Here is a 20441-nt window from a genome sequence, read left to right on the forward strand (position 1 = left end):
AGCCAATTACTAATGTTTGTTTAGGGGAGGGGCGGTTACCTGGCTGTGCTGCTTTATTTTTCTTCTGCTAAAAACATCCTTTTGCACACAGAAGTAATACATACGTGTAGTTTTAAAAGTTCCAATGTTTAAAAATATATACCATGTAGATAATCAAAGTCCCTCTTAATGCCACCCTCTCCCCCAGGGAGAATCACCATTAACTGTTGGATGCAAATTCCTTCTTTTTCTCGTTAGTAATTTTTAAATTGTTTTATAACATTATATGAGTTTTTGCTATGCAAATACTAATATATGTATATCTATGGTTTTTGATACAAGTGGGATCATATTTCAACTTGCTTTTTACTTCACAGCACATAAAAATAAAAATAGCTAATTTTTGTTTGTCCTTATTATGGACCAGCACTTTCCCAAGAGCTTTTCATGGATTTTGTTTTCTCCCCACAAAAAATATATCTTGTGTATATCTTGGCACTGTTTTTTTTTTGTTTTGCGGCACGTGGGCCTCTCACTGCTGTGGCCTCTCCTTTTGCGGAGCACAGGCTCTGGACGCACAGGCTCAGCGGCCATGGCTCACGGGCCCAGCCGCTCCGCGGCACGTGGGATCTTCCCGGACCGGGGCACGAACCCGTGTCCCCTGCATCGGCAGGCGGACTCTCAACCAATGCGCCACCAGGGAAGCCCTGTACAAATGTTTTGTTACTTGTTCTCAACTGAGGGCGTACCTCCTCATGCGAGCTTTGCAAATATATGGTGGGGAACATTTTGGGTTGTCATGATGAATAGGGGAGAATATGGCATTTAATGAGCAGGGGTCAGACATGCTTAATGTCCTACAATATACGGGACAGTCCCACCAAATAAAGAATTGTCCCCACCTGAAACTAATGTAAAAGTCTATGTTAATTATAACTCTGAGGTATAAGTATTTTTTACTTTAATAACTATTGTCAAATGGTCCACAGTGGTTTCTGTTTTATGTAAATACCGACTATCTGTCCCTATCTGTCCTTTAGCAAGATAGCACCCAGTGAAGTGAGCTCAGCACTCATCCCTCTCCTGATTCTGAATAAAGCACCTGCTGTGTGCACGGCACGGGGGATGAATGATGAGGCCACAGGGTCCTGCCCTCATGAAGCTCACGTCCTAAGCCAGACTTATAGACAAACTTCCCTTTGCTGGATCACTCCGTCTGTGTTTCCTTTAAAGGATTTACCATACTGAGTTTTGTGGTCAGAGACTGTGTCCATCCCTCCCTGTCTGAGACCCTCCAGCTCCTGGACCCACTCAGTGTTTGCCAAAAGGCCAAACCAGGCTCATGGCTCCTCTGAACAGGCAGCTGTGGGTGGAGCCCTTCTAAGGGGTCTGCCCCACTAGGAGGCCTCCAGGATCCTCCTTCTCTGGAAGCAGCCCCCGTTCTGTGATCCCCGGCGCCCCACCATGCTGTGCCCTGGCCAGAGGTGACTGACTGGACCAGAGACAGACGATGCCTGACTCGGGCTGGGCCAAGCAGATTAGATTTTTCTCCTCTCACAGCTGGGATGGAAGAAGGTCAGATCTGTCTGCATGTGGCTCCGTCTGTAATGAGGGGACCCTGGGGCTGGGGGGATCCATTTTCCCACTGTGTAGACTGAGGTGCAGAGAAGAATAAAGAATAGGCAAAGAGAGTTGAGGGATGAGACAGAGAGAGACAGTCCTGTGGCCTTCCAGCTTCCTGCATCCGTCCCCTGAGAGGCCAGACATTGTTTCTGCCTGTGGGTCTCAAGAAACACTTCTTGACTGCTAGAATAAAGTTCCCTTTTTTTTTTTTCACTTGAGTTAGCATGAGTTGGTTTGTGTTTCACAAGCTCTGACCCCTCCGGCCCCCTCTGGCACCTGGATCTCCTCACACGTGGTACACGAGGCTGCAGGAATCCACGTTTCCGCGAGCCTTCCTGACTTACTGGAACAGACAGGAGCGCCAGGCTGCTCCCCTGTCTTCCCACGCTGCCCTCTGAGGGGCAGAGTGTGTGTTTCAGAAGCCACTTTAGGACAGGAAAGCAGGGCAAGCAGCAACCTGACCCTTCAGAGGCCCCCCAACCTCAGAGGGGACCCACAGGCCTATTTTGGGAGCTGCCTGCCCGAGAGAGCTAAGCTAGAACTCTGACTTGAAAGGAAAAATATACAACTGTCTGAGAACTAGAATTATTAATTTTCTAAAAACAGATTAATTCTGCAGTTAGAGAAGAATGACTTCAATTTCAAATCCCAAAGTGGTAATAGGCATTTTCGTTACAGTACAAACTGATATTTACTGTTTGTGAGGATTAACTTAAATAAGGATAACATTACTGCATTAAAAACTTTTTTTCACCACCAGTTATTATACAAAAGTCCAATAACGTTCGCCTTTCTCCCTCTTCTCTATACCAGCTTTGCCATGGTATGAACACAAATTCCTAACAAAATAAGTCCCCTCTTCCTCAATCCAGAAGAAGGGTGCCCAACTCTAAGCAGTGGCTCTTTTGGCCACAATCAACATGAAAAACTACATTTTACATCCTTTCTCTAGACCCTCATACACACAAATGCAGGGATGAAATAAAAATACTTCACAACCGCTCTGTCGGAGAACCTGGTCACCAACAACCAATTTGGTCACTGCATGTGAGTGTGTAAACGTGTGTGTACGTGTCCCTAAAATATCTTTACGACTGTCAGTGCTCTCTGATATTTTTCCCCCCTCCCACCTCCCTCTCCAATATTTTCTAATCTATTCTGTTCTGTTCTGGGTCTTAAAAAACTGGCCAAGGTTTCCACAACCCACTAGTGGGTACAGAGCAGCTATTCGTAAAACACTGCTCTAAAGTAATGAAACTTATATTAAAACAACCAAATCTTCCCAGGTTAATAGGCATAGCCTCAGATCCAGGATTTACGCACTGGCAAGAGTTTGGAAACAACCTCAACCAGCGACCCCAACCTCCCATCCCTATGGCAGGTGAGCTGGGCAGGGGGAGTGGGGGGAGGGGGGGACCACTCACCTTGAAATGGAAGGAGATGGCCGGGGACCCGCTGGAGCCGTAGCGCTCGCTTTTGGCTAGGTTGCTGTAGTAGTTATTAACCTTGGAATTAACATTCTGGTGTGCCCCCGGATCATCAGTGATGGGGCAGATGAAGTAACCCTCCTCACCATCGCTGTCTGCATCTGAATCACCAGCCCGGGAGGTCGGGCCGCCATCCACGCCTTCCAGGCGGAAGATGAGGTCTTCCTCTGCCATGTTCCCGGGACGCCCGTCTTACCCAAGGGCTGGGCGGCACAGCCAGAGTTACTGGGCAAATGCAGCAGTGAGGGTCCTGCAAGGAAGAAAGAGAATGGGTGCTGGGGTCCAGGGGCTGAGAGCTTGCAGGGCGCCTCACCCCGCATGCCCCTGGCACGGAAGGAGCGGGTACCCTCAGAGTGAAAACTACTTCCACCTTTAGGGGAGACACTGGCAGGCAGTGTCTAGGAACATTTTAAATGTACAAACCCCTCCACCCGGTAATTCCACTTTGAAGAACTCAACACTTGAAACAGAAAATAAATGCTTCTTAAGCCACAAGGCTGATGTTTTTAGAACATAAATTAGATCAAATCATTTCTCTGCTTGACACTCTCCAGCAGCTTCTCTTCACATTCTTAACAAAATCCAAACGCCTTTTAAGGCTACCAGGCCTGTGTTAGTCTGGCCCCTGTCCACCTCTCCTCCGGCCTTGGCAGCTCTCCAGGCCCATGGGCTTTCTTTGTGTTCCGTGAACACTGGGGGCCCATTTTCCACCTCGGGGCCTTTGTACTTGTTGTGTTCCCTGTGCCTGGAACAACCTTCCCAATCTCCCAACAGTGGGTCCTTCTCATCATTTGGATCCCAGCTCAAAAGTCACCTCTCCAGAGAAATCTTCTCTGATTCAATTCAAAGAACCCCTCTCAAACACACACCCAGTCACTCCCTAGCACATCACCCTGTTTTATTTTCTTCAAAGAGATTTTCCCAAGCAAGCCAAAATCATCTCATTTAACTTCTTTATCATCTGTAGCCCTGTTGCCTTAAGAATGCCTGGCATAGAGCAGGCACTCAACACACGTCCCCGGAATGGATGAGTGGCCTGAAGAGCGTTCTCTGTAGCACAATCAGTAACAGTAAAAAGAGGGAAGAGCCCACAAGGACCATCAATGGAGGCCTGTTATATAAACTACAGTTTTTCTACACCATGAAATACTGTGTGACTCTTACAAAGAAAAAGGAAGCTCTAGATACACAAAGACATGCAAAGATAGTCAAGAAAGAGTTCAGCAACATTGTAGGATACAAAAATCAATAGTATTTCCATATACTATCAATGAAAAATCCAAAAATGAAATTAAGAAAACAATTTTATCTATAATAGCATCAAAAAGAATAAAAAACTTGGCTAGGGGGCTTCCCTGGTGGCGCAGTGGTGGAGAGTCCGCCTGCCGATGCAGGGGACACGGGTTCGTGCCCCGGTCGGGGAGGATCCCACATGTCGCGGAGCGGCTGGGTCCGTGAGCCATGGCCGCTGGGCCTGCGCGTCCAGAGCCTGTGCTCTGCAGCGGGAGAGGCCACAGCGGTGAGAGGCCCGTGTACCGCAAAAAAAAAAAAAAAAAAAAAACTTGGCTAGGGAATTCCATGGAGGTCCAGTGGTTAGGACTCCACGCCTCCATGGCAGGGGACACGGGTTCAATCCCTGATAGGAGAACTAAGATCCCACAAATCATGCGGCCAAAAAAAATAAAATAAAATATCTTGGCTAACAAAAGAAGTGCTTGACTTGTACAGCGAGAAACAAAACGTGTCAGAAGAAGTGAAAGAAGACCGAAATAAGTGTAAAGATATCCCGTGTTCATAGATCAGAAAATTTAACATAGCTAAGGTGGCAATACTCCCAAAACTGATCTACAGAGTCAACCCAATCACTATCAGAATCCCAGTGGCTTCACTGAATAAATTAACAAACTGGTCCTAAAGTTCACATGGAAATTCAAGGGACCCAGCATAGCCGAAAGAATCTCGTAAAAGTTACAAGAATCACACTTCCTGAATTCAAAACTTACTACAAAGCTAAAGTAATTAAGACAGGTGATAGTGGCATGAGGATAGACACAGAACTGAGAGTCCAAAAATGAACCCTCACATTTACAGCCAATTGACTTCTGAAAGGGGTACCAAGACAATTCAATGCGGAAAGAATACTCTTTTCAATAAATGGTGCCAGGACAAGTGAATATACACACGCAAAAGGATGAAGTTGAACACCTTCCTACATTATATACAAAGATTAACTCAAAATGGGGACTTCCCTGGAGGTCTGGTGGTTAAGAATCCGAGCTTCCACTGCAGGGGTCACGGGTTTGATCCCTGGTTGGGGAACTAAGCTGCGCAGTGTGACCAAAAAAACTAACTCAAAATGGATAAAAGGTTTAAATATAAGAGTAAAACTCTAACACTCTCAGAAGAAAATATAAGAGAAAATCTTTGTGACACTGAATTAGGCAAAGCCTTAGATAGGACACCAAAAACACAAGCAACAAAAGAATAGATACACTGGACATCATCAAAATTAAAAACTTTTGTGCTTCAAAGGACACCACCATGAGAGTGGAGAGATAGCTCACAGAATGGGAGAAAATTTTTGCAAATCATGTCTGATAAGGGACTATGTAACGGACTCATACTACTTAACAATAAAAAGACAAATAACCCAGATAAAAAATGGGCAAAGGGGGACTTCCCTGGCAGTCCAGTGGTTAAGACACCACGCTTCCACTGCAGGGGCACGGGTTTGATCCCTGGTCAGGGATCTAACACCCCACATGCCACGCAGCACAGCCAAAAAAAAAAAAGGCAAAGGATTTGGACAGACGTTTCTCTAAAGAAGATACACATGGCCAGTAAACACATGAAAAGATACTCAACATCATTAGACATTAGGGAAATACAAACCAAAGCCACACCCGCTAGGATAGAATTTTAAAAGTGGAAAATGACAAGTGTTGGTGAGGATGGGGAGACACTGGAAACCCTCATACACTTTTTTTTTTTTTTTTTTTGCGATACGCGGGCCTCTCACTGTTGTGGCCTCTCACGTTGAGGAGCACAGGCTCCAGACTCGCAGGCTCAGCGGCCATGGCTCACGGGCCCAGCCACTCCGCGGCATGTGGGATCTTCCTGGACCGGGGCACGAACCCGCGTCCCCTGCATCAGCAGGCAGACTCTCAACCACTGCGCCACCAGGGAAGCCCCCTCATACACTATTAATGGAAATGTAAAATGGTGCAGTCACTTTGGAAAACAGCCTGGCAGTTTCTCAAAAAGTTAAACACAGAATTACTATATGATCCAGCAACTATACTCTTAGGTATATACCCAAACATGTCCACAACAAAAACTTGTGACATATGGTTCATAGTAGTATTACACGCAATAGCCAAAAGGGGAAACATCCAAACACCCGTTAACTGATGAATGGATAAGCAAAATGTGGTCTATATATACAACGGAATGCTCTTCAGCCACAAAAAGGAATGAAGTACTGATGCTAAGTGAAAGAAGACAGTTCAAAAAAGACCATATATTGAACGATTCCATTTATATGAAAAGTCCAGAGAAGGCAACTCTATAAGAAAGTACGTGAGTGGTTGCCTAGGGATGGGGGAGGGGAGAGTCGGGGGGAAATGGGGAACAATCACTAAAGGGTTTCTTCTGAATAGATGAAAATGTTCTAAAACCGACTGTGTTGGTTGCATGACTCTGTTAATACATTAAAAAACCACTGACTATATTAAATCCACTTTAAATAAGTTTGGTAGGTTTGTGAATATACTTCAATAATCTAATGTTTAAAAAAATAAAAGACATGGGACCTCCCTGGTGGCACAGTGGTTAAGAATCCACCTGACAATGCAAGGGACACGGGTTCGATCACTGGTCTGGGAAGATCCCACCTGTGGTGGAGCAACTAAGCCCATGTGCCACAACTACTGAACCTGTGCTCTAGAGCCCACAAGCCACAACTACTGAGCCCACCTGCCACAGCTACTGAAGCCCGCACACCTAGAGCCCGTGCTCCGCAACAAGAGAAGCCACCACAATGAGAAGCCCGTGCACCACAATGAAGAGTAGCCCCGGCTCGCTGCAACTAGAGAAAGCCTGAAGGCAGCAACAGAGACCCCATGCAGTCAAAAATAAAATAAATAAATGTTTTTTAAAAAGATTAAAAATAATAATTAAAAAAAGAAAGAAAGAAAAGAAAAGGAAAAACCGTTACATTTAAAAAGCAAGTTCGGGCTTCCCTGGTGGCGCAGTGTTTGAGAGTCCGCCTGCCAATGCAGGGGACGCGGGTTCGTGCCCCGGTCCGGGAAGATCCCACATGCTGCGGAGCAGCTGGGTCCATGAGCCATGGCCGCTGGGCCTGCGCATCCGGAGCCTGTGCTCCGCAGTGGGAGAGGCCACAATAGTGAGAGGCCCCTGTACAGCAAAAAAAATAATAATAATAATTAAAAATAATAATTAAAAAATAAATAAATAAAAAGCAAGTTGCACAAGAGCAGTTACATTATGGTGATCCTATCTGTGCTAAAAGAAAAGGTACGTCCCTGAAGGGCCCACAAGAGCGCTGCCAGCACTGCGATGGGCAGTGCGACTGGGAGCTGGCGGGTGGAGGGAAGTTTTTAACATTTTGTACACTTCTGTACTGTTTTAAGTGTTTTTTTTTTAATTTATTCATTTATTTTTGGCTGCATTGGGTCTCCATTGCTGCGCACTGGCCCTCTCTGGTTGCAGCGAGCGGGGGCTACTCTTCGCTGCGGCGCGCGGGCCTCCCATGGCAGTGGCCTCTCTTGTTGCAGAGCACAGGCTCTAGGCACGCGGGCTTCAGTACTTGTGGCGCACGGGCTTAGTTGCTCCGCGGCATGCGGTATCTTCCCAGACCGGGGCTCGAACCCGTATCCCCCGCATTGGCAGGCGGACTCTCAACCACTGTGCCACCAGGGAAGCCCTGTTTTAAGTTTTTACAAAGCTGGTTGCTTTCAATATAAAAAAAAATTTTAAAGTGAAAAAACTTTAAAAATTTTTAAATCAACTAATTCCAATTATTCTTAACAGCTGTTTCCATCGGGAAGCAGTTTTCTAGACCTGAGGCTTCAGCACTTTCTTGACAGTCATCAGAGCAAGAAATATATTTATATCCTAACCCAGTACCCACCTACAAAATGTAAGTGAAAATTTCAGGAAACTGTACTTAGCCTTACTTTGTACAATGCCCTCTGCTATTTTTGATTCCACTTGTTTTTCTTTCTTTTTTACTCTTTATCTTTAATGCACCACCCACACTGATTATTCAACTCAGTGTGAAAATTGCTGCTCTGGGTGTCAACCTCCGAGTTTGCTTCTGACCCTCTGGGCAATACAGTCATCGCCTGGATCCGATGCCAAAGCCACCTGATCTTGCTTGTTACCAAAATCGTCCCCGGGCCCTGTGCCCACTTCTCCCCACTCTCGGCCGCTCCCAGCCCCAATGCCTACTCTGCCCTGGTCAGCCCCTGGCCAGAGTCCCTGCTGACCAAGAGACACGGTTGCCTGGAGCTGCCAGCAGCCCAGCCAGGTTACTGGCCTCTGGGGCTGCGCTGGTGCCAGGAGAGGGGCCGGAGCCACAGCCTCAGCTACGGAGCTCCAGGCAGTGTTGCCCAGCAGTTAAGAGCCCGGGCTCAGGAGCCAGGCTGCCAAAGGGTGCAAATCCTAGCTGTGCTACTGGTGACCTTGACTAAATTAGTTCATCTCGCCAACTTCCCCATTTGTGAGGGGAGCTGAGCGGGAAAGTGGCCTGACTGGGGCTCCACAGGAGTTCACAGGGGAATTAGGACCAGAATCCCAGCCCTTGGCCACATCCCACCACAGACCTGACATTTTCCTGGGCCCTGGGAAACAAAATGAGCTGCAGACAAGCAGCTGTGACCCTAGTTGGCACAGTGCCTTGTACCCGGCAGGCACTTGATACGTTTTCCAGAACTGAGTGAGGGGGATCTGTTTCATGGCTTTTCAGTTGTCATACATTTGCTTTGAAAAGGCAGCTGTGGCAACGCCTGCTAACTGTCCCCCGACAGCTATTCTCTCCTTATTAATAACAGAACCACTGCTTTTTAGCTAAGCATGCGGCCACTCATAATAAGGTCTACGTTTCCCAGATTACTTTGCAATTAGGCGTGACCATGTGACCAAGTTCTGGCCAAGGGGATATGAGTAGAAGGGTTCTATGCAACTTTAGGAAGGGTTTTTTTTTTTTTTCAATTTATTTTATTCAAGTGTAGTTGATTTACAATGTTGTGTTAATTTCTGCTGTACAGCAAAGTGATTCAGTTATACATACTTTTTCATATTCTTTTCCATTATGGCTTATCACAGGATATTGAATATAGTTCCCTGTGCTATACGGTAGGACCTTGTTTATCTAGGGAATGGTTTTTAAAAAGAGGGAGTGTACCCTTCTGCTCTCTCTCCTTCCTGCTGGCTGGAATGCTGGTGTGATGGCTGGAGCTCAAGCAGCTAAATTTATTCATGAGAAGGAAGCCATGTGCCAAGGATGGCAGAGCCATGAAACAGAGAGAGCCTGGGGCAGCTTATCTTACATCATGGGGCACCATAATTATCCTGGACTCACAATCTTCAGAGTTTGCTATCTAAACTTACATAATAGACTATAATTTTCTTTTTTTCCTACTACTTGCTAATTCTATCTGGTCCAGTACCCCTTCTCTCCCATGTCATAAAAAGTCACATCATATCTCTTATGACAAGTTGATGCCTGGGCACGTCAGCCTAGGAAAACTGTGGTCTCAATCCAGAGACCTAACTTGTAGCTGCTTCCACATCTGCCCATAAAGACCGGACACCTGGAGGATGGTGGATTCCCCTAGACAGGCAAGGAGCCCTCACTGGCCCATAACTCAGCCCCATGATGCCTGTTCCAATACCAGCCTCTTAGGAATCTCCATCTAACCTGGGCTTTGCCCGGCCCACAGAGGGCCTCTCTGTGAGCAGAGAGACTGAGACCAGGAGCAGAACCCCAGTTCCCAAGACATCAGGATTCTCCAGAAGCTCTCCTCTGCCCTCACTCAGGCATCCGCATCTTCCCCTCCCAGGCCCTGACACATCCTGGGAAGATATTTCTATGGAGAGGCAGCTGAGCAGAGTTCTGAGTCAGACCCAAGTTCAAGCCCCAACTCTGCCACTTACTAGGTGTGTGACTTTACCTCTTGGCCTCGGGTTCCGCATTATAACCTGGGATGCAGAGTTGTACCCAACCCACTAACCTGACAGTGCCGGCACAGAACAAGCACTAAGACTATAATTATCATCATCATTTTTAGTACCATCAATAAAGGGGGCTGAATCCTGGGTCCCAGCCAGGCTGGTGACCTGGACGCCTGGTTAGTAGCCATGCCAAGCTTCTTCAGGGGTCCTCAGGGAACAGGCTGTCTTCGGCTCTGGCCACTGAACCCCTGCTCTCACTGCGTCTTGCTGTAAAGGGCTTCTCTGGCAGCCACTGGGGCAGGAAACAATGATTGCAGTGCCTAGGTCAAGGCCTGTGGGCCAAGCCACAGTGACCACCGGCCCTCCTTGGGGCTCCCCTCACCCCCAGGAGCTGCCTTCCTGATGCAGAAATGATCTGGAATCTCCCACCCACCACTCCTGGGAGCCAGCACCCCAGAGCCAACATGGGGTGTGCTGGGCCACCAGTACACACACTAGTATATGGCCAGCACGGCAGAACTCAATGGTCTTCAACTGCAACCACAATGGACCGGGTGACTTATGGACCACCTCGTGTCACGCACCTGTTTCTGTTTGGGGATCTGCTTCTCCCCCACTCTCCAGTCATGGGGTTGGGGATCCACCCCCAGGTAATGGGGTGTGTCACATGACCCCACTAAGCCAATCACAGCACTGGGCACCTGGCCATAGTGATTGGCTCAGAGATGGGCATGTGACTCAAGTCAAACCACTATGGCCTAATCTCAGGTAAGCCTGGGGCTTTAGCGTGAGCAACTGGAAGAGAAGGTCAGTCCTTTCCTGCAGGATGTTAATCTGAGACAGGGGCTGAGGCCACCAGAGAACAAAGCTGACTTTTGGTGAAGAGCAGAACAAGAGATGAAGAGAAAAATGAACAGTGATGACGTCATTTGAGATTCTGAATCCAAACATGCCTGGGACTCATAGATACAGAAACCAAAAGTAGTGTGGACAGGGATAAAGGGAGGGGCAAGTCAAGATATATGCGCTACTATGTATAAAATAAATAAGCAACAAGGATATATTTATAGAACAGGGAATTACAGCCATTATTTGTAATAACTTTTAATAGAGTATAATCTGTAAAAACACTGAATCACTATGCTGTACACCTGAACCTACTATAATATTGTAAATCAGTTATACATCAATTAAAAAAAAAGTTGGTGAAAATAAAAGAAACAAAAACCAAAGCTCAGTGTAGTGCCCGAGACAGTTTGAATCCTGGCTACCCAGCTAGGAGCCTGAAACAACAGACTCCATGTGGCAGGCTGGGACTTCCTTGAGTCTCTACCTGCACGGCGCCTGGCACTGAGCAGGGCTCATAAAGTGCTAATCAGATACCTTTCCAGGCTGAGTTTCATTAATTTGCTGCCGGTGGGGAGGGTAACAAGGTGTGACATCAGGAGTTACTAAGTCAAGCCTCCAGCTAAGAGTTCAGGTCAGTGACTTATTAACATATATACCCCCAGGATGTGGGGGTGCTCATGAATAAACATTTATTAAAACTATTTCAAGAAATAATACAGTTCATGTCAGAGAAAAAGGACTGATTTACAGATGTCCCCACCCAAGAACCAGTCCCCATTCACAACCAAGTTCTCACTTCCCTGCCCCTGCACCCTAAGGACACTCTTTCTGGCATGCCTCTCCCACCTGCTGCCAAACCCCTCTGTTCCCTTCAAAATCCAGCTCAAATTTTTACCCCCTCCGGAAAGGCTTCTCTGGGTGGTTTCCAGTCTGTAAAACAGGGGACAGCTAACCCCTGGAATTGGTAGTGAGATCAAGCCCAAGAGGCCTGACAGGGAACTGTCCTCAAAAGCACCAGCTGCTATTACGCTCTGACCATACCCCACTCCCCAATTCCTAAGTCACTTCCCTCCTCCCAGGCCCTCCGTAAGCATTTCCATCATACCCAGAGACCCAACAGTCTATGTCACGGGCAGAATAATGCCGCTCCATAGATGCCCACGTCGTAATTCCCAAAGCCTGTGAACATGTTCCCTTATGTGGCAAAAGCGACTTTGCAGGTGTGATTAAGGATCTTGAAATGGGACAGTATCCTCGATTATCCAGTGAGTCCTTATAAAAAGGAGGCAGGAGGGTCAGAGTCAGAGGAAGAGATGTGACAATGGAAGCAGGGGTCATAGAGAAATTTTGAAGATGCTATGCAGCTGGCCTGGAAGATGGAGGAAGGGGCCACGAGCTAAGGAATGCAGGTGGCCTACAGAAACTGGAAAAGCATGGCAACAGATTTTCCCTACAGCCTTCAGAAAGAACATGGCCCTGCTGACACCTTGGCTTTTGAACTTCTCATCTCCAGTACCATAAGAAAAGAAATTTGTGTTGTTTTAAGCCACTAAGTCTGTGGTAATTTGTTACAGTGGCAGTAGGAAACAAATAGAGTCCAGAACAGTGGGGTAATTTTGCCCCCTCAGGGGACACTTGGCAATGTCTGGAGACACCGTTCGTTGTCACACCTCTGGGAGTGCAACCAGCATCTAGTGGGTAGAGGCCAGGGATGCTGCCAGCATCCTACAATGCACAGCACAGCACCCCACGACAAAGAACTGTCCAGCCAAACTGTCAGTAGTGCTGAGAAACCCTGTTCTAGAATGACTCTGGTGGATTCCAAGGAGACTTCCCCCAATCCACCCTCCCTCATCTCCTCTTTAAAAACACATCCCCACGCATACCAGAGACAGAGGAATTAGCTTACTCGCTGATGAGAACAGCAACCCGCAGCTGGACCCAGAGAGACAAGTCAACATTGACTGCTAAAGCTCATCGTTGCCATTCACTGTCCTTCATTCATATAAAGCTGTTAAGGTGCAAAGGCTACTTTACTGTTTTAAAAATCAGAAAAATACATCTTAGAATACAAAGCACAATAATATAATTACAGCTTCAACTGACAAAATGCACAAGAGGGCTTGAATTTTAAGTTTTAATCGTTTGCACCCTTCTCATGTTCCCAGGATACTCTGTCCTCCTGGTGGGTCAGATCAGAGAGACAGTGTGGTTCACTTCTCAGGGCAACTCTGTGTTTATACAGCCTCTTGGTGGCCAGACCACGTGAGCGTCTGGAGCAAAAGGGGCCGTGTCTTAGTCCTTCTAGCTACCAGCCCAGAGCACAATGCCTGGCACACACTAGGCTCCCTGTAAACGCAGGCTGCGTGAATGAATAACTGAACAAAAGTGGGCAATTTCTGCGGGTATAATGAGCATTGTAGGCATGGAGGAATGGAGGGACTATCGGGTTAGAATTACAAGGCATCTGGCGGTTACTTAGCCCAGAGACGCAGCTGAGATCCCGAGTGGGAAAGCCTGGGTCATGGGGAGGCCCTCAAAAAGCAGCCAAGACCAGGATCGGGCCCAACAAGTCTTTTGGGATGAACAGATCTGTGTTCAAGTCCCGGCTCTGCCACTAGCTGAGTGATGTTGGGCAAATTACCTAACCTCTCTGAACCTCAGTTTCCTCATCTATAAAATTCACTCATCCACCAAAGTGTGGCAGAGTGAGCAAGGCGAAGAAGAGGTGAGAGAACTGGTCTCTGGCACAGAAGCCAACTGTCCACTATGGATCTGTTCTCCCCTGCCCAAATCCTTTTGCATCTAGGTGGGGCCATGCGACTACATTTGAGCCAATGGGATGTGGACAGAAGTAACCTGCACTGCTTTCAGGCCCTCCCATCCCCAAGGCCCATTTTCCATGACCTGGTCAGCCTCCCCTCCACTGCAATCCGGCCCTGAGACATGTAGCCCAGAACAGATTCATGGCATTTCAGCACCACTTACAAAGCTCTTGCTCCATCACTCCTCTCAGCTCCTTGGAGGACAAGCGTTGCCTCCTCCCTTGGCTCGCCCACACTGTGCCATCTGCTTGGCACATGCTCTAGCCTGCTCTCCCTACCTGTCCCCTGGCCAACTCTGCTCATCCCTCAGGTCTCAGGTTAGATAGATGTCACCTCCTCTAGGAAGCCTCCCCTGAACCCCAGGAGGTACGCACCACTGGCTCCATCCTACAGATGAGGAAACTGAGGAACAGAGAAGTTAAGTGACTTGCCCCAAATCACATGGCTAGAAGGTGGGGGAGGTGGGTCTGAAGCCAGTGCAGGTCTATCCAGGGCTTCACTCAGCCATCACTTGCTAAACCACTTTTTTGGGGGGTTTTTTTTTTTTTGCAGTACGCGGGCCTCTCACTGCCGTGGCCTCTCCCATTGCGGAGCACAGGCTCCGGACGCGCAGGCTCAGCAACCATGGCTCACGGGCCCAGGCGCTCCGCAACATGTGGGATCCTCCCAGACCGGGGCACGAACCCGTGTCCCCTGCATCGGCAGGCGGACTCTCAACCACTGCGCCACCAGGGAAGCCCTGCTAAACCACTTTTAAAGTGTGATCCTTGGACCACTAGCAGCAGGAGCAGCCTCACCTGAAAACTTGTCACAGGTGCAAATTCTGGGGCCTCACTCCAGTCCTGCTAAAGAAAACTGTGGGGGTGGGCCCAGCAAGCCATGGTTAAACAAGCCCTCCAGGTGGTACCAATGTCACTAAAGTTCAAGAACCAATGGCGGAGAGAACGTTCTCCAGCTGAGCCTCCTGCCTTTCAGCCACAGCCTGTGGGGTCCTTGCCAGGTCCAGAAAGCATCACAGCTGGAGAACGGAACAATGGCCGCCCTCTGACTTTCCAGCCCTCTGAAATGCTTCTCTGGGTGTTCCACAGCCCTGGGACTTTGGGGACCCAGAGAATGTCATCTTCTACTTCGTCATCAGCCTGTTAGTGACTCACTCCTTCCTTCATTTGAAGCCTTCTTCTTGTGCCCATCAGCCTTGCCTGCAAGAGTTTAATCCAAGCTACTTTTATCCTGTGGTGGTCACTATAACCACTTTCCTCTAGAACATTCTCAGTTCACGGGGATTAAGTCTGCAGTTTCTTGGTCAGCAAAACTGATCTCCCCAACACAGAAATGTTTATTTTTTAATCAGTCCAGCCAGCCACTATTACTTTGAATGCAGTCCCGATCATCAACTTTTCCTGTATCAGCTTTAGGAACAGGGCCAGAAAGAGTAAATCCTAGAGAATGAGCTTGAACAAATCCAAGTTTCTGCTGGTGACCCTCAGCTTTCTTCCACGCTGCTCTCAGTGTCCTGGCAACTGGATGCCAATCCTGCCAAAGACTGGACAAGACTTCTTTGGGGAATCTGACCAGTGTGAGAAAAAAGGCCTAAAGATACCCTTCGCCTGTGGAACAGCCCAGTTAGATCACCCTGAGGGGAAGGCCACAGCCAGCCAGCCTCTTTCATACCCAAAGACCTTCCGAAGAGCTTCCTGGAGCCCCATACTCTTCAGTGGACTGCCACAGACCACCAGAGAGGGGGAAAGGAGAGGCTCTGCTCCACAGTCATTCAGAGGCCCAGGCTCCTTCCAGCTTGTGGCTCTGCCCTTCTCCAGGCCCTCAGAGTCCTCTCAACTCTGCTGGTAAATGAGGAAAGTGGGGAGGTTTTTAGGGTCCAAGCTTGACGGGGGCACACACTCTCTCTGCTCACATTCCATCAGCCAAAACTCAGTCATGTGGCCCACCAAACTGTAAGGGAGCCCAGGAAATATATCCAGGTGATACCCCAAGAAGAAGAGGACATGGGTGACCAACAGCCATCTCTGCCACATAATTCATTAAAAATGTTTTAAAATCATATCAGTGATATATCCTTAGTAGTCGGCCAGAAAGTACTGTTCTGTCACCAAAAGCGCGCGCACACACACACACACACACACACACACACACACACACACACACACACAATACCCACCCACCACAAATCACAGAACATACACAAGTGATCATATGTAAACTGAAACTATTTCAAGGGATGGTCAGGCCCTGACTTCCTGCTTCCCCGCCCCCTGCAAAAGATAAGAACTTGGGATCCCAGCCGACACACCCTCTTTAAGAACAGGAGAGGGAGGATGGCAATCTCCACCATGTTACATCTAATTTCCCATCATCAAGCAGCTTTATTGTATTTGCTGAATAAATGCATCGACCAAACAATGACCGTAAGGCGCTGTGGAGGCCACAGAGAAGGATGACGCCTGCCAAACTCTATCTCCTAAATCCTACCTCCTACCACTGGCATCCTTTCCATCACCTCCTCCAGGAAGCCTTCTCCAATAACCCTCCGTCCCCCCCACCCCCCACCCCCGAGTGGGCATTATCAGCTCCACCTGCTTGCTCCGTAGTCCCAAACTTAGTCCATCTTGCTTATTAGTATCTGCCGGTAGACCACTCTGGATCTGTCTCCTCCTCTGTAAAATCAGAGGGGTAGACAATTTCCTGGCTGAGCTGCCCTAAGGCAGGCAGCTTCCAGGGCCGAGGACCCAGAAGTCAGGCTCCCATAGAGCGTCCCCACAAGGCAGACGGAGCAGCGCCCCCCTGCCAGCAGCCCATCTGTCTCACGCGGGGCGCAGCTGGGCCGCTTTCCCGCAATCCCCCAGGCGGGTGCGGCGAATCTAGGCCGGGACTCACCCGGTAGGCCCCAGCCCCGCCACACGCATATTAACGCCCGGCCCCTTGGCGCACAGGTCCACGGAGCCTGCCAACACCCGAACTCCTGCAGTCAACAATGCAGCAAGGGCGCGTCTACACGGTCCTCGAGGTTCCCGGAACTTGGGCCTCTCGTTCAGGGGCCGGGGTGGGGGATGCCGGCCCTGCAGGGGAAGAAAGGCAGCGCTGCCCCCACCCTCTGCGGGCCTCCAGGAGCCGCGGGCGGAGGCCCCAAGGTGCCTCTCCCCGACCGTCACGTGCCAAGTATTTTACCAATAGACACTGCCGATATTCGCCACGACTCCCCCATTTTACAGAAGCAAACACTGAAACCCGAGGAGCTTAACCCCCACGCTCTCCTTCCGCCTGCGGCCCCACTTTTAAGCCCCAGACTCTCCGCGCTCCGGGCGCCGGCTGCACCGGGGAGCACAGGCTTGCAGCGCCGGATCCCGGCCCCCCAGGCCAACCGCCGCCCTACCTACCTGTCTCGGGCGGAGAGGCACGGCAGCCGCTGCCCACGGCCGCGAGGATCCAGAGGAGCTGGCAGAGGCTCGAGGCCCGGTGCTCCAGGGTGCAGGGCGGGCGGGCCCCCCGAGAGTGCCGGGGAGCGGCGAGCGGGGAGCGCGGGCTGGCGCTCCGGGGAGGCAGGGGCGGCCGCCGGAACGATCCCGGGGCGCGAGGGGCGCACGGAGCCGCTAGAACGATTCCGGGGCGCTGGGGGCGCGTTCCAAGGGCAAGAGCGCCGGCGACCGTCGGCTGGCCTGGGGCAGCTGCAGCGCGCGGCGTTCGGACGGCGTATCCGGACACTCGCCGAGCTGGGGCTGTGGCTGGGGCAGGAGACTGCGGGCAGGGGCGGAGCCGCGGGCGGGCGTAAGCCCGGCGTGGCGCTCACGTGGCCGCGGGCAATGACTATCACCGCTCCTGCAGCCGCCGCTTGGATCTCCCGGCGCTGCGTCTGCGACTCCCCAGCCGGCTGAATACACAGCGTCCGGATCTAACGCGTGGGGCCGGCCTGGCACCTACCAGCGAAGGAGGCGCCCTCCCAGCGGGTAATTTAAAAGGGGGCAGCTAACCCGTCCCTCGCCCACCGCACCTTCCCATTCTCCCTCCGATGCCCGCCTAGTTCCTGTATTCGAGTCCTTTCCAAAATCAGTAGTGATCGGATCTCATTGTACGTCTCTATGCATAACCTTGCAATATTTTTATCAGAAATTGCTTTTTTTTTTTCCCTCCGGATTTCTGCTTTGTGAAAACAGGCACTTATGACTGTGGCAATTCTTATTTGTGTAATACGTTGCTGTATTCCTAACTCAGCGCACAGCCTGGCACATAGTAAGTGCTTTAATAAATACCTGTAAAATGAATGACTAAATATGGAAGGTATAAAGAAGAAAAGGAAATAAAACTAATGATAACTACTGTGAACATGTTCATAGTATATTCTTCCAGATATTTTTTCTAGTGAAATTTTAAAAATTTCACAACTCTTATTTTAGAAATAAAAGTAAGGGACTTACCTGGCAGTCAGTGCGGTGTGGCCAAAAAATAAATAAATAAAAGATATAAGTAATAACAGTAATATTTATCAAGCTATTTATCGCATTCCATCTTCACACCAACGCTAGTACCGCTACTTCGCAGATCATAAAACTGAGGCTTATAGAGATACGCTTGCCCAGAAGATTTACAAGGTGGCTTCTTCCTCTTGGCAAAGGGCATCTATCCATATTACAGGGCTCCTGCTGGTTTGGGGTCTGCTGAGTCACTCTGTGTAGTAAAAAAGGGGAGAGGAATTTGAAGGACCCCCGCAGGTGAGAGGAGTGCAGGAGCCAGGCAGGGGCTGCCAGGGCCTGTGGGAAGGATGAGGAAAGGAAAGGCTTCCAGTAGGGCGATGTCTAGTGGGGGCTGTTTAAATAGTTCGTGATGGGGTTTGTGACCTAACCACTTACCTCTGCCCCAAAGAGTTCTTCAGTCAAAGCCTCCTTGGACTGGAATGGTGTATGTGACCAAGTTCTCCCATGGAACTGGAGGGAGGGCTGAGTGTCCAGGTGAGCCCCAGGCAAACACAGAGAAACAGGTGTGTGCAGGCAGGCCAGAGACAGACACGGTTATCTGGGTATGCATATGGGAATACATACATTTTTCCTAACAAGAGTGGACTCATCTATTTCTCCTTTCTACTCAACACTAGGTTGTAAACATGTTGACCACCCCTGTGGTCAAGGGCAACCTGTCACTTGTAATGCCTTCTTTGATGAGCCTTTTTGGGGTTGTGGTAAAAGCTGATATTTACGGGGCATTTATTTTGTGTCAGGTACTGTGGTAACTGCTTTACAGACATTATCTCTTTTAATTCTCATCCCAACCCTCTTACTCTCCTCACTTCATACACAGAAAGAAGGAGGCCGGTTAAGTGACTCTCCCAAGTTTACGTAGTAAGTTGCAGAATTTGACCCAGGTCTAGGTATATACTGACCCCTTTAATGTCCTGTCTATAAGCCTTGCCTCTTCAGTTTTTGTGGCCCCTAAAAATTCAGATCCCGTTGGGAGAGTGAAGTCCTTCAGCTTACCAGCTGCAACGGCCCCTGCAGGGAGAAGGTTCAAGTTTATGAGGCTTGGGGAGTGGGTGACATTCAGGCAGCATCTCATAAGGTGGTGAGGGGAATGAAAAAAAAAGAAATAGTCCTGAAACCCATCATTGAGTGTTTTAACTTTTTGGCCTCTGTACTACAAGTTTCAGAAAATATCAATACAAGATCTAGAAGATATAATCATTTTGGTTTGAAGTATTGGCTCCTTTAGTCACCTTGAGAAAACTCCTCTGGCTTTTGGCAAAAAACAAAATTGCACCTGAAATTTTGACCGTGGGAAAGTTGGGCAAGGACAAAGAGTCTGAGCTAGTCTGTCCAAGCCCAAAGCCAGACAAAAAAAAAAAAAAAAAACGACTGTTCTACTTACAGCTCTGTGACCCTGCGCAAGTTATTTAGCTTCTCTTTTCCTCTTTAATCTCTTCCGTGCATAAGCATCTTGATTTGTCTTCAAGGAGCCAGTCCACCCTATTCTCAGTTCATGAAAACTGCCCTCCACACTCTTCCTGCTCTAAGATTGGACATATGATTAGACCTGGCCAATCAGCATATTCCATCCCTTTTGCCCCATTCATTGGTGCTGGGATGAGTATGTAACCAAAGCCAAGCCAATGAGATACTAATCTGGTTCTTTTATAGAAACCATTTAAAAAGAGAATCTCTTGGAAGCAACCTAAATGTCTATCAGCAGATGAATGGATAAAGAAGATGTGGTATACATATATACATATATGTGTGTGTGTGTGTATATATATATATATATATATATATATATAATGGAATATTACTCAGCCATAAAAAATAATGAAATAACACCATTTGCAGTAATATGGATGGACCTAGAGATTATAATACTAAGTGAAGTAAGTCAGACAAAGACAAACATCATATGATATCACTTATATGTGGAATGTAAAAAGAAATGATAGAAATGAACTTATTTACAAAACAAATATACTCACAGACATAGAAAACAAACTTAA

At 48.5% G+C, this 20441-nt stretch overlaps 1 protein-coding gene across 3 annotated transcripts in view; it reads right to left on the reverse strand.

Moving 5' to 3' along the window:
* EEF2K (eukaryotic elongation factor 2 kinase) overlaps positions 1 to 17716 on the reverse strand; it is a 63278-nt gene extending 45562 nt beyond the window's left edge. The window contains exons 1-2 of one of the 3 annotated variants that reach the window (XR_010934921.1): positions 17353 to 17716; positions 3027 to 3339 (exon numbers count right to left, since the gene is read on the reverse strand). Coding sequence is in view for 2 of the 3 variants with exons in the window: in XM_067706423.1 (XP_067562524.1) it covers positions 3027 to 3263 (237 nt within the window). In the remaining variant the exon portion in view is untranslated. Of the gene's footprint in view, positions 1 to 3026; positions 3340 to 16852; positions 17059 to 17352 lie in introns of those variants that run through there. The other 2 variants (XM_067706423.1, XM_067706424.1) reach the window with 2 other exon arrangements.
* Between the last annotated feature and the right edge of the window lie 2725 nt (positions 17717 to 20441).

This window comes from Pseudorca crassidens, chromosome 15, assembly GCF_039906515.1.
Source record: "Pseudorca crassidens isolate mPseCra1 chromosome 15, mPseCra1.hap1, whole genome shotgun sequence".
NCBI classification, from domain to species: Eukaryota; Metazoa; Chordata; class Mammalia; order Artiodactyla; family Delphinidae; genus Pseudorca; species Pseudorca crassidens.